Source organism: Ctenopharyngodon idella, chromosome 7 (assembly GCF_019924925.1).
Source record: "Ctenopharyngodon idella isolate HZGC_01 chromosome 7, HZGC01, whole genome shotgun sequence".
In the NCBI taxonomy this organism is placed as follows: domain Eukaryota; kingdom Metazoa; phylum Chordata; class Actinopteri; order Cypriniformes; family Xenocyprididae; genus Ctenopharyngodon; species Ctenopharyngodon idella.
The window spans coordinates 31850017-31863795 of NC_067226.1; the positions used below are offsets into that span (position 1 = coordinate 31850017).

The following is a 13779-nucleotide window of genomic DNA, read 5'->3' on the forward strand; positions in this document are numbered from 1 at the left end:
TCCAGGGGGTTCTGAAGTGAAGCAATGGGTTTTTGTGAGAAAAATATCCATATTTAAATCTTTATAAACTAAAATAACAGCCTACATAAAAAGGATTTATGCCAAAAGAGTAACTTCAAGAGTGCTTCAAAATCAGGAGCGCCATTCACTCCCATTATAAAGCTTGGAAGAGCAAGGATATTTTTTTAATATAACTCTGATTGTGTTTGTCTGAAAGAGAATATAGTCATATACACCTAAGATGACTTAAAGTAAATCATGGGATATTCATTTTTGGGTGAACTATCCCTTTAATAAGTGTTTTAAGTACATGGATTTTACTTAAACTGAAAGTGCCTTACTGTGACTGTAATTTATGCTTTGCATTAAAGGGATAGTTCACACAAAAATGAAAATTCTGTCATCATTTACTTCCCCTCATTTTTCCAAACCGCTATAATTTTTTTTTCTTCTTCTGCTGAACACAAAAGAAGATATTTTGAAGAATATGGGTAACCAAACAGTTGATGGACCTCATTGACTTCCACAGTATGGAAAAATAAAATACTGTGGAAGTCAATTCAACTTTTTGGTTACAAACATTCTTCAAAATATCTTCTTTTGTGTTCAGCAGAAGAAAGGAATTCATACAGGTTTGGAACAACTTAACTTGAGTGCGTGTAAATGATGACAGAATTTTAGTTTTTGGGTGAACTGTCCCTTTAAGCCACAAATACTGGCAATATAGAGAACATTCTGAACCCAGAACATTCCTATACTTTAGATCCAGTCCAGAAATGTACCTGCAATGATGCTATAAAAAGTTTCTGATAGCAAACATTACAACTTTAATTAAACTGTTGTGATACTCACTCGATAGTAATCAGAGCTGTATATGTCTCTGGACATCCCGAAGTCTCCAATTTTCACAAGCAGGCCAATACCCACAAGGCAGTTGCGGGTGGCCAGGTCACGGTGCACAAAATGCTGAGAAGACAGGTAGACCATGCCTGCCGCTATCTGTGTAGCGATATGAAGCATCTGCGAGAGACCAAGTTCCCCGTTCGACTGTATCGGTTGGCCGTCCACAAGGATCATGGCATCTGGACCATGGGCTCTGAATGTGGGGAGAAAGTCATGTTGGTTACACTTGTTAGTCTTGGCAGTAATTGTCCTTCACTGCTGAGCTACGTCCAGGTTTTTGCAATTACTTGTGTTTAGGATCCGAGCAGGGAAAATTGATTATGGATCAATGCAAAAGGGCACAGGGTCGAAATGTTCAAACGCACCGCCTTATTGCTCCATAAAATAATTCCCCCTCTAATCCTTTAATCCTGTAAAGCTGTCTGATTTGAAGTGAGTAAGTCAAGGCAAAGAAAGATGTGCTTTGACTTCAACTGTGTGGTGAAATAAAATCACCTATTCAGTTAACTTTTTCGATTTTCTCTTCACTCAGGGAAAACGATTTTTGTCTGATTGCAGCAGCATTTGCATAAGGTGGCTGTTCAAAAGAGCTCGACTGTAATTTGTGCATCTCTTCTGGTCAGTGCCTCTTCAGCAGCACGCTCTTCAACTGTATGGTGAAGAGCTAACAATCAGGGAGCTAACAATCCAAGCGGCAACTCTGCTTTAGAATGCAACAGTCTGGTTCCGGAATAAAAAAAAAGAATCCCATTAATTTTCTCAATAAAGAACTTGATTTTTAACAACATTCAAAAAGATTTGATGTGTCTAAAGAGGTGATTCTGTAGAAGCCACTTAAGTCAGAGTCAACATCATTTTGGGAAATATTAATTCAATTGCCAAATTCCCAGTGAAGAACTACAATACCCATAATCCCCAGTCTTCAATGTCACATGATCCTTCAGAAATCATTCTATGCTTAAAAGAAAAAACAAACAAACAAAAAAACACATTTTTTATAATTATCAATGTTGAAAAGAGTTGTGCTGCTTGATATTTTTGGGAAAAACATAGTCTTTACTTTGTACATAGGTTTTACCATTTCAAATACTTTTTTTGATGTTACACTTTATTTCAATGGTCCACTTTAGATATTCTACTAACTATAAGTAACTTTGGGTTACTTTGGGTTAGGGTTAGGTGCTAGGATTCGGGTTAGGAGAATAGGTTGACATGTACATAGTAGAATGTCTGTTGGGGAGCATCAGAATAAAGTGTTAGAAGATATTAAACAGACAGTCTATTAAAGGGTTAGTTCACCCAAAAATGAAAATTCTGTCATTAATTAGTCACCCTCATGTCGTTCCACACCCGTAAGACTTTCGTTAATCTTCGGAACACAAATGAAGATATTTTTGATGAAATCTGAGAGCTTTCTGTCCCTCCATAGACAGCTACACAACTGACGCTTTGACGCTTCAAAAAGTTCATAAAGAGATCGTAAAACTAATCCATATGAATTGAGTGGTTTATACCAAATTTTCTGAAGAGACTTGATCGCTTTATATGATGAACAGATTTAATTTTGGCTTTTATTCACATTTAAACATTCATAAATGGAAGCTAAAGCATGTTTGCTTGACGCATGCGAGAATGAATGAGAATCTCGTGATTTATGCAGCACATTTGAGCTTCACCAAGAGGTTTGTTCTCGTGCGTGAAGCAGATTTGGTTTATGTTCGCTGATTGTTTATACGTGAATGAAAGATTAAATGAAATCTGTTCATTATAAAAAGTAAACAGTTCTCTTCAGAAAATTTTGACTAAACCACTCAATTCATATGGATTAGTTTTACGATCTCTTTATGAACTTTTTGAAGCATCAAATTGGTAGTCACGTAGCTGTTTATGGAGGAACAGAAATCTCTCAGATTTAATCAAAAAGATCTTCATTTGTGTCCCGAAGATGAACGAAAGTCTTGCAGGTTTGGAACGACATGAGGGTGAGTAATTAATGACAGAATTTTCATTTTTGGGTGAACTAACCCTTGAATACTCTAATGAGAGTTAGTTGACATACAGTATAGTTGCAAAGTTACTTATAGTTAGTAGAATGTCTAAAGTAGAACATCGAAATAAAGTGTAACTTTTTTTTATTCTAATCAAAGCTTGTGAGTCATGAACCAAACAACCAACTCTAAGCTGAATCACAAGTTGGGATTTGTTGGTTACATCATGACTTGAAACTTGTTCCAGAAGAATTATGGAGGAAGAAAAACTTTCCGAACCAAGGCTGCTGAAAAACTAGGCAGTACACTGTTGTGCAATGTTCCCCAGATTCTGTACACTGACTTTTCTAGTATGCCTTACGTGAAGTTCGCGCTAAATCTTTTTAATTCAACATGCATATCATCTGCATGACGCCTCACTGGAGTCTGCTGCTAAAATCTTTTTGCTGTCCATGAAAATCAACCAGAATTGTATCATTGCAGCTTTTCAAAAAAGAATTTCATCATTTTTTTTTCTTGAAATGCAAGTCCGGCCATCTGCATAAGTGTAAGAAATAATTCTCACTACACAAAAGAATAATTTATTATCATCACCCTTCTTTTTGCTCCCACAAGACAATCATCTCACTCCAGAACTCTGCCTTTATATTTTCACAGTTCTCCCCTGCAAATTACAATTCACATGGACTCAATCCACCTTGCGATGTGCATACAATGAAGTTCAGTCCTAAACTGCCATTTTGAATCCTAAGAATTTTGTGTTTCAAAACCTAGTGAGCTGTTTCAATCTCTAATGCCTACACGGGAAGCTGTCTACATAAACCACATTATAACTGAAATTAAACTTATTGTTTTTTATCAACCTTATGTGCCTCATATTTGAAACAGTCAAATTATTCATTCTCTATATATGCCTTTTTTTTAAGATTTTAAGAGAAATATGAGACAAAGTTGTTATTTTAATAAAAAAGTAAGCCACTGGCTTGGCTCCATCCACCATATTAAATGGAAATTTTCAGTGCTTGTTGCAGCACATGATGAAATTAGACACATATTATATTCCAACAAATTTTGGCCAAAATTAGGTATCTTGGGAGTTCGAATAATTCTACTATCTACAATTTCAGATAGCCTTTGCTTAGGGAGGCAACCTATAATTCCAACCATGGTCATTGGAAATGGGTGCCTGTAGCGCCATTTCTACAAAAATCATATTATGTCACTCTTGCATGTTTTGCAACACTTTCAAACTGAAATGTCCAGTGAGTTACACTAAAAATGTTCAGTTTTATCTCAAACAGATGAACGTGAATCTGGCCACCTTTTATTACGTTGGCTGTTGTACATACCGCAGCAGTTCAGAAATGAAATGTTCGGTGAGTGGCGCTAAATGCTCTATTGTGCGATCATGTTAACAAAAACAAATATAAGATAAAACGTATTTGCTGAAGCAACCATGCCATTTTAGCTTGTGCCTACAAGTCTTTGAGCCCTTTTATTGTGACTTGTGCTTCACAGAATTTGTTGCTCTCAGCATCGCAAGTGCACTGCTGTACCAGGTGAGCTACTGAGCATGTTTACTACTTCAGAAAACACACACATATGAAGCTAGTTATGTGATGCAAATGTCAAAATGTATTAGTTTACAAAACATGAGCTATGGTAAAAGCATTTTAAGATCATAACATAGTATTGTGCAAGGAACCGTGCAAAAATAATCGATAATCATCATAATTTGTGTGAAAAAGAATAAAAGTTGTTAGCGTTTTGCTACCTTTAGTGTTCATTTGAGCTGGAAACCACAGTGAATTGTATGTGTAGGTGTGTTTTTGGAGTTTTGCAAAAATATAATGAGCCTAGGGTGTATAATTCCCAATAAAAGCTAACCAGGTAGGTAGCTAATCTGAGTTTCGAGACAAAGCTTGGTTCTTTAGCATGCAGTGTTCTTTGTATAATATAAAAAATAACTACCTCAGAAACTTATTGAGGTCTCCATGCTTCATGTATTCAAACACCATGATGAGAGGGTCGCCGTCCACACACACGCCGTAGAACGTCACAATGTGATCGTGCTGGAGGTTGGTGAGAAGCTCAGCCTCCCGCTGAAAGTCTTTTCTGGCAGTGATGGTCGGATCTTTGAGAGTCTGAGAAATAGAAAGGATGTTTACTCTAGGAGATGAAAAGACGAGAACAAATGCATCGAGGGAGAGTTGGATGCCACGTTTTTACTTAAGTTGTCCTCTAGCCAAGGAGAAATGAGGTTAGACTAATATGCCTAATTGCATTTCAGGATGTCTGCCATCAACTGAAATGAGACGAAAATGTACAACAAAAGGCCATAGCATGACTTTTCAAAACAAATGTGGTTCAGTGACACAATTTGGCATAACAGTGTCATGTTTAAGGGCCATGACACATCAAGCTGACAGTCGTTTGTTGAGCCGTCAGTGAGCGTCTGTCAGGCTTGTTTTTGAGGTGTGTTCCACAGGTCAGCTCAGTCATATTTTATCTTTAATTTAATAGTACAGTGAATATTTAGAGCTGCTCCAGCAGGGCTCAACCAGTCAAGAGCAGTGAGTGATTTTGTTGTTAGATAAACATTGAGGACAAAGACAGCAGCAGGTTTATTTGGCTGCTGTCACTTTAAGAGCTGCACGTATCCAAAATACTGTTACACAGGCGTTTTCTTTTTCAATGGTTTACGCTCACTTAAGACATAACTGACTATATTTCACCCTATACGGGCATTATGACACAATTTGGTGGGAATTTGTCTGTTCAAGTGCAAGAAGACATGATTAAATAAGGCTATTTGCGCGCTGTTTGAGACGCAGCTTCCTGGGTGCGCACTTCGGATGTTTGCGCACAGAAAACTTCTTGAAAACGTCATGTGATTACTGTACTGCCTTACTGTAATAATGTAGGGAACCACTCGTTGTACATTAATCATGTAACAGTTCATTTTTTTACTTGCACATACAGTTTAGTTTTAATTCAAATGATGAACGTGTTATTTGAAAATCAAGAGTATGCAACAGAAGTGCGTGCTGGAGACCTGCATTCCCGCGGGACCCAACGCAACAGAGTGCGGTGCGGGACAAAATTTGATGGGCACGTGCGGGCACGGGCGGTAAGACGCTCATGTGTGCGGGTTGCGGGAGAATAAAATGAATCATTTTTAAAATTAAAAATGATTTACAGTCGCAATAACACGTGTTTGCAGTGTTGAGCAATGTAGCCAATCATAGGCATACTGTATCTGTTGATTTCTGAGATGCAATGGCCAATCAGAGGTGTTTATGTTAGAATCCTCTCACCGCTCAAAACGCCTGACTTTTTATGCAGTGCTGAAATTTGAACGCTCATGAATCTTATTATTATAACACACGAAGTGTAGACATTATGAAAGATTCATTGTTCATATATTCATTGTGTCATAACAGAGCTTTGTGAGATTACGATGAACTGAGATGTCAACTTTTTAGTCATCATAAAGGGAGCACTCTTTGCGCGCATTCTGCCATACCAAACCATGCATATCCATATATAGGCTACTTTTATGCAGAATTTTGCGGGTGGGAGCGCGACAAAATAACATATTTTTGTGGGAGCGGGACAGAATCCTGCAGGAGCTGAAAAAATCAGTCCCGCGCAGGTCTCTAGTGCGCGCTCTCTCTTTCTTTACCGTCAGTTAACATTAGTAACATGCTCTTTGTTTTACTTTCTTTTCTATTGCCATATCCGACCGAACTACAAACTTTCCAGCAACGTCTGTGAAAAAGAGATATTTGCTCGACAAGCTCACGCATCTGTGCCGCCGCACACTCAATCCACTCCGCGTTTCGTTTATCAGCTCGCGCACAGCAGCTATATAAGCATAAATATTTAATCTGTTTAACATTATATTTACTTCATAGACATCCTTCTCTGATATATCCTTTCTGCTCTCTGTTTGCTCTGTTGTCGCTGTTTCTTTGTCACAAGCACTGTACTGTATCGGTTACTGTCGGTATCAAAATGGTAAGCAAGCGCTGCTTTGTTAACATTTTGTATATCAGTAGCCCTAGTTTTGGTTTACCTTTTTGAATGACGAATATAAACCATCGATACCTGCTGATATAGACAGTTATTTCCTTACACGCAGGTGCAGAACGCACATGCTAAACACAGCTTTTTGGCCCAAATGCAGCCAACATGAGGCGACAACTCAGGCGGATTTGTCACTGCTAGTTCTTTGACCTCAGCTTGGTGTGTCACAGCCTTAAGGGCTAAGTTCATTGAGGAATGCACAATTAACATTTCAAATAAAATATGAATATAAACAGAAAAATAAATCACAATCTAATGTCTTATTTTGCAGGACATTATTTGCATTTTCATAATCCAGTCTGGCGCACTACATTCAAATAGTCTTCAGTATATTTGAATGTAGTGTAACAATTATTTTCAATAGTATTCGTAATTGTATTCGTAATTGTATTTCCTGACACAGCTTACCCCAAAGCATATGTGCTTTGACAGAACATTTTTAACATGAACTTGAAAAAATGCGATAACACTTTTACAATCACAGGTAATTCTGTAGGATGAGTATCCTTACCAGTGTATTTATAGCATGACAAAAACATCCATTTCCTAGGCCCTCCAAAGTGCTACTAGCCTTTTTATTGTGAGTCCTGCTCCTACCGATTAAATGATAACAGCACATGATGCAATTTGATTTTAATTACAGAATTCCCCTGATCTCTCTGACACAAGCAGAGGGAGGCATTGACAGTGAATGGTGTATATGACACAGATGGTGAAGCACTCATTCTGTCAGGGGATGTGTTAGCGCCATGCGCTCGACACAGTCCTCCCGCGCTGTCTTTCTGTTGCAGCGTTCTGCCGGGGGAACTGGCCTGACAGCCCTGGCTTCATAAGATATCCTCATGATACTGGAGCATTTTCACAGTATCTTCAGTTATCTTTATGATGTAATAGCTTCAATGGGCTCTGGTGAGGCAGTACATCGAATTAAAAAAAGAAGTTCAGATGTGGAGAGTGCTTTCCAGTGGCTAAATGATATTATTAAGAAGTCGTTCTAAGCCAATTCTCAAATGGTTTTGCAAAAGGACCGAAATTTGACATTGGACATCAAGTGGAGAACTAATACAAAACAAAAATTGTTTATCATACAAAAGTAAACAAAACGTCCTTAGCATTGAAGTTCATTAACTGGTTCATTTTGCATTGTGCTCGACACAAACCATGTTTATCCTTGTTGCAAGTGAACCTGTGTTCTAATGTTACCCTGTATAGCCTGAAATATGAAATAATAGTAGAACATTTTGGGGGGATATTTATATGGCCAAAAAGTAAGACGAATATACAATTGTAATGCAAATCAATGAGATGTTTATAACAGTATAGCAGACTACTTATATAAAAGGCAGATAAATATCAGCTGACACTCTATATCTCCCAACAATGGTTTATTAAAATCATATTTAAATGCTTTGTTTTATGATCATAGCTCTGTAGTTTTGTGTAAGTGTACATCTTGAAATATTACTAAAAATATATTATTATAAGTTATTCTCACAGCAAAAAGACACATGAAGAGGGACGTTTTTAGAATTATACTAAAAGGCCCTTTACATGGTAAAAAAGCATAAATGATCAATCAGATGACAGAATCATTTAAGAGATTGTGTACAACAGGTTTTTTATTAGCAGTTATGATCATTTAAAAGCTTGTAAGTATGCAAAGTAATTTCCTAAACATTGATCCTGGCTATGCACAAATATATGGTTAGTTGCATTTTGTTTTTGCATATAAGGTTGTTTTTTTTTTTTTTTTTTTTTAACCTTTAACCTTTTACCTTTAACCCATTTCTTCTTTAGGTTGCTAGACTTTCAACCCACCAATTAAGAACCAGAAAAAAAAACAGCATTCACAATTATTTTGGATTAAACAAGAAAAAGATTTTATCTTCTGGTGCTTGATTTTATCCATTGAGAACTGACTGGATTGTCAAAAGTGGGTGTGACAAAATCTAGTTGAAAGTAAAGCTGTTTCAAAGTTTTTCTTTTTGATCAAAGATTTCGAATACTTTTTTCAGATGAATTTTGTGCAATAAGACCAGGAAGGTGCATTTACTTTTACTGCACATTCCTGGTAATGGATTATAGTGCACAGAAGGAGTGCATCTATTCAGAAAGAAGTCAGAGCAAAGCAAAGGTCAAAGAAGGTGCTTTTAACTGCAAAATCATGCCTCACCTTCACAGCCACCAGCATCTTATCTTTGGTGGGGCTGAGGTTGTAACATTCAGCCAGAAACACCTTCCCAAAAGCTCCCTCGCCAAGCTCCCTCTTCAGAACAATGTCCCTCCGTTGAATATGCTGCACATCTGAAAGAGAAACACAGAAAGAGAGAGAAAACCATAATGGTTATTAAAGTTTCGTATGTCAGGGTCATCAGTTCACAGTGGTGCAGCAAAATGAACATGGATTGTGAAATGATACTGCCTTAAAGAAATAGTGATATTTTACTATTAATAAATAACAGTACAATATTATTTTAAATTAGCTTTTATTTTTAATATTTTTAGTTTTAATTTCAATGTTTAGTTTTAGTGCTTTTGTCTTCAGAGATCGTAAGACTAGTCCATATGATTTGAGTAGCTTAGTCCACTGGATCGCTTTATATGATGAACAAATAGAATTTAGGCTTTATTCACATTTATGCAGAAAACAGCACATGGGTTGGGAATGATGATTTTTTTTTTTTTAAATGAACAAAAAACAAGAAGCACTGTCAGTGATTATCATTAACATCTATATGATCAAACAATGGATGAGAAAGGTCCAGGCACACAATTATCCAAATAATATCATCATGCGAGACAATGTCCCTTAGGAACAGTTGGCAAAAATGAGTGCGGAAAACAGAGCCAAATGAAACATGAGTGACAGGTTATCTGTATGCGCCCGTTGTGCGTGTTGTGTTTACGCGTACGTGTACAAGTGTAAATAAAGGCTTCAATTGTGAGTTGTTCGCATTGTGTAAAAGGTCAGTTCCCGTTCAGATGGTGTTCTAGAATTGCTGCTCACAGTCACAGCTGGATATTTTCTGCATGTTTTTTGTCTCCTCTGAGTTCTTTTTCAAAACAAAATGAGTGTGATGCAAATGAGAGTCAATTGGAAAAGGTCTCTTTTTGCCATCTGTTACGAACTCACCTGGGACTTGTAATGCTTTGCCATCAATGCTCATTGTCATTTCCAATTATTTGGGTGAATTTAAAGTAGCTTAAAAGCAAAAATGCTCGACCACAAAAGGCATGAAAAAAGACACCAAAGGCAACAAATATGATTATCTAATTCTTTAAATTCAAATAAACACATCTACTCAGTGGCCTACACCTAACACTTCAATAATAATATCATTGAGGAGTTATGTAGATCTAGGTTTCTGAAGGAATTACACAACAGAAACCATAGACTATTATTCACACACATGATGTAAACATGTAATCATACTGAATTGCCTATTATAGTGCTTTCAGATCACTCTTGTAAGAGCCAACAAAAATAACAAGATTTTTTCTACTGTGTGTACTTATAGTGGTTGCTATGGAGAAGCCACATACAAGAGATATTGTGAATTAATATTACGTTTGTGTCATTAGATCAGCTGCCATTCTGAGTCAAAGCAGCGTGGTTTGCAATAAAAGAGCATAAGTAGACCTGTACTTATCCTGTTTTTAGAAATCAGCATGTTCTGGGTAAACATACGTAGATCCTTGTAGAAAAGGATTGGTAATTGTTTGTTTGTATATGTGTGTGTGTGTAATGCATTATAAAAGCACATTTTAATGCACGTTGTAATGTTCTTTTATATAGCTGTAACCAGAGTTAATATAGTCTAATTGTTTGTAAAGCACAATAATACATTATAATACTTTGCGCACATTTATTGTTGAACATTTAAAGAGAATGATGCATCACAGCATATGATCAACAAGTACATCAGTGTTTGACATAATTTTACGTTATTGTTGCATTACTAAGTGTTGCATTGCATTCAAATGTGGTTTTATAATTACAATCATTTCAAAGAAGAATAATTAATACTTTTGTAAGACAGTGTTTATTAAAATATTTAATTTATTGAAACAGCTTGACAAGGAAGATTATATTCAGTGTAAAGGCCCGTTTACACCAAGAACGATAACTATAAATATAACGGTATAGTTCTAAAAATCTTTCTTATTATAAAAGAATAGCACTGTCCATGGCTATAACGATAACGATATAGAGGAACAATATCATTGGGATCACTTTCAGAACAATTTTTTTCAGCTGTTGAACGATAAAACACTGACAGCCAATCAGAATCCATTCTAATTCAATGGCTCGCGTGTTTAAAATGGCAGACGACATTGCGGAGAAGTTAAACGCAGAGGTCCAGAAAAATCCACCACTGTTCGACAAGTCAATTTTCAAGGATACTTTAAAGAAAATGGATATATGGAAAACAGTCGGACATACCCTCGGAATAAATGGTGAGAAGTATTACCGATCAGATCATTATACCAGGCTAGCAAACAGTGTAACACAAAATTACCTCAGGTATCCAGTGCTAGTTTCGACAACATTGTCTTACTTCCTTTGAAGTTGCAGTGAAAAAGACTAGGCTTTGTTTCCACTATATTGACTTCGACAGCTAAATTCACTGTTAGATTAGATCGATTACACTAGCTATTCACTCGAAACATAGCATGCCGGTGACATCTGCTGGTTAAAGCCGTGTAAATGCAACAAGAACAGCTAAAACATGTTGTACACACTTTGAAACAGCAGCGTGTGAGTTTAGAATAAACAGATCGTTATCGTTTGTTGGTGTGGACGCAAATATAGTTATTGTTATAGTTATCTTTATAGTTATTGCTCCTTAACACCTTGCGTTAAAGTCGTCATTCAATCAAAATTGACCCTATTTACTTTGTTAGCACACATTACTAGTCTTGTGGTGAACAATTAATCCGTGCAAGTTCACAGAAAATAATTTGTTTGACGTGGTAAACTTTAATCAAAATCTGAAAATTTGCTTCCGCTCTGGAATATTGTTCCTTCTCTGATGACATCAGGTTTGGTGGCTTGGGTTGAATATCCTTAACCACTCCCCTCTGTTTCACTTGGAAATACATCACAAAACTAAAGTTTCGGTTCAACTTCCGGTTCATGGCGACTTTAAGGGCAACAAAATCGCACTGACACTTGAGCCACTGATAGACATCCTGTATCAGGTGCTACTGTCATCATTAAAGCTCAGAGCCTCGAGCAGCAGGGATCTAGCAGACTGAAGCAGAATCAGGTCAAGTCTGGAGCACTTTCCTGTCCCCAAAAACCTCATTTATATTCACTCGTTCTTTCATTAAGTGGTCCGCTGGGTTTGTCCCGTCCTCTGAGCGAACAATTACATGTGCACCTGCCGTAGGAGTTTGGGATGGGTTAACTTAACCTTCAGCTTCCCACCCAACCGGCAAGCCCTGCTCCCCCCACAGCCTATTTACCCCGATTCCTGTTCTGGAAAGCCTCTGAATTGAAAAAGCAATATCCCGAGACTCACTGTCATTCATTTATTCCTCATCCTGACTGAACATGTATCAACCCCTGAAGGCAGAAATTAGGAAAGACACAGGCAGGTGTGTTTGCAGCAGTAAAACTCTGATTAGAAATAGTGCTGTTCATCAAGCTTTGTCAATTGACTCTTTCCTCGTCATTGATGGAATTCCCATCATTTATGATGAAAGCGGTCGTGAACGGACCTGGGGGGAATCTTCTGAAAGAGTACTGAATCTCTAGATCAAAACACAGGCGAAGAAGCAGAAACAAACGACTGAATCATTGCTTAAGCACATGTAGGCCTGGTTTCACAGACAGGGCTTAGACTAAGGCCACGTTCACACTGTCAGTTTTTGGGATTGACAACCGTATTTACTTACAGGTGTGAGTCTCAAAATGTCCCATTCACACAGCAACTGTATGAACATGCAGCGAGAGTCAAGCCCGTATTCTCTTACTAGTAACTATAACGACAGTGACCAACGTAATATTAAAAATGGTGAATGGTAAAAAAGTCTCATCACTTTTGACATGACAAGAGACCAACTGAACCGCAAGTTTACCCATTCAAACTTCATTAACCAACAGCAGCATGTAAACACGCTATCCGGAGTCTTTAACCATTGCACTCGCGTCACGTCCTCTGCGACGTCTCGTGCATGATACGGCATTTGAGTTTGGAAAAGAAACACAAAACTGACGGGAGCCGCTCCGGTGAGAAACAGTGACTGGATCTAACACCTTAAGATGACGCACAGCTCATATCTCTGTTGCTGTAAGTTACAAAACACCTTAGAAGAGCGGCTCTCTCGCACTGTATGACATGACGGACAACTAGTTGTCCAGTGCAGGTTCCGTTCACACAGCGCGGAATTTCTGAGAATGCGGTTGTGAGTCCTGAAAATTTACAGGTGTGAGTTCGGTTATAGAATGCGGTTGTCACTCCCATAAATAACCGCACTGCATGTGAACGTAACCGTATTAAGGACCCAAATACAGGACTGACAACCGTATTCTGCTGCTGTGTGAATGTGGCCTAAACCAGGATTAGGCCTTAGTTCAATTAGGACACTTAAGTAGCTTTTATTAACGTGCCTTAGAAAAAACATTACTGGTCTGCATCTGGAGACAAAACAATGGCACTGACATATTTTAAGATATGTCAGTGCAAGTTCCTTTCAGTTAAAACAGCTCAAACATACATTTTAGTCTGGGACTAGCTTAAGCCTTGTTTGTGAAAGCAGTGGGGTAATGTAATGCAATCATTAAACGGCTTAT

General features: G+C 37.6%; 1 protein-coding gene and 1 long non-coding RNA gene across 2 annotated transcripts in view; one reads left to right on the plus strand and one right to left on the minus strand.

The window, feature by feature from the left end:
• Window positions 1-13779, plus strand: part of LOC127516400 (uncharacterized) — a 102678-nt gene that overhangs the window by 83804 nt on the left and 5095 nt on the right. The gene's annotated exons all lie outside the window — the stretch shown is intronic.
• ntrk3b (neurotrophic tyrosine kinase, receptor, type 3b) overlaps window positions 1-13779 on the minus strand; it is a 146526-nt gene that overhangs the window by 11941 nt on the left and 120806 nt on the right. Inside the window, exons 13-15 of the mRNA XM_051900980.1 lie at window positions 9154-9284; window positions 4863-5035; window positions 853-1096 (exon numbers count right to left, since the gene is read on the minus strand). Coding sequence (XP_051756940.1) covers window positions 853-1096; window positions 4863-5035; window positions 9154-9284 — 548 coding nt within the window. The remainder of the gene's footprint in view (window positions 1-852; window positions 1097-4862; window positions 5036-9153; window positions 9285-13779) is intronic.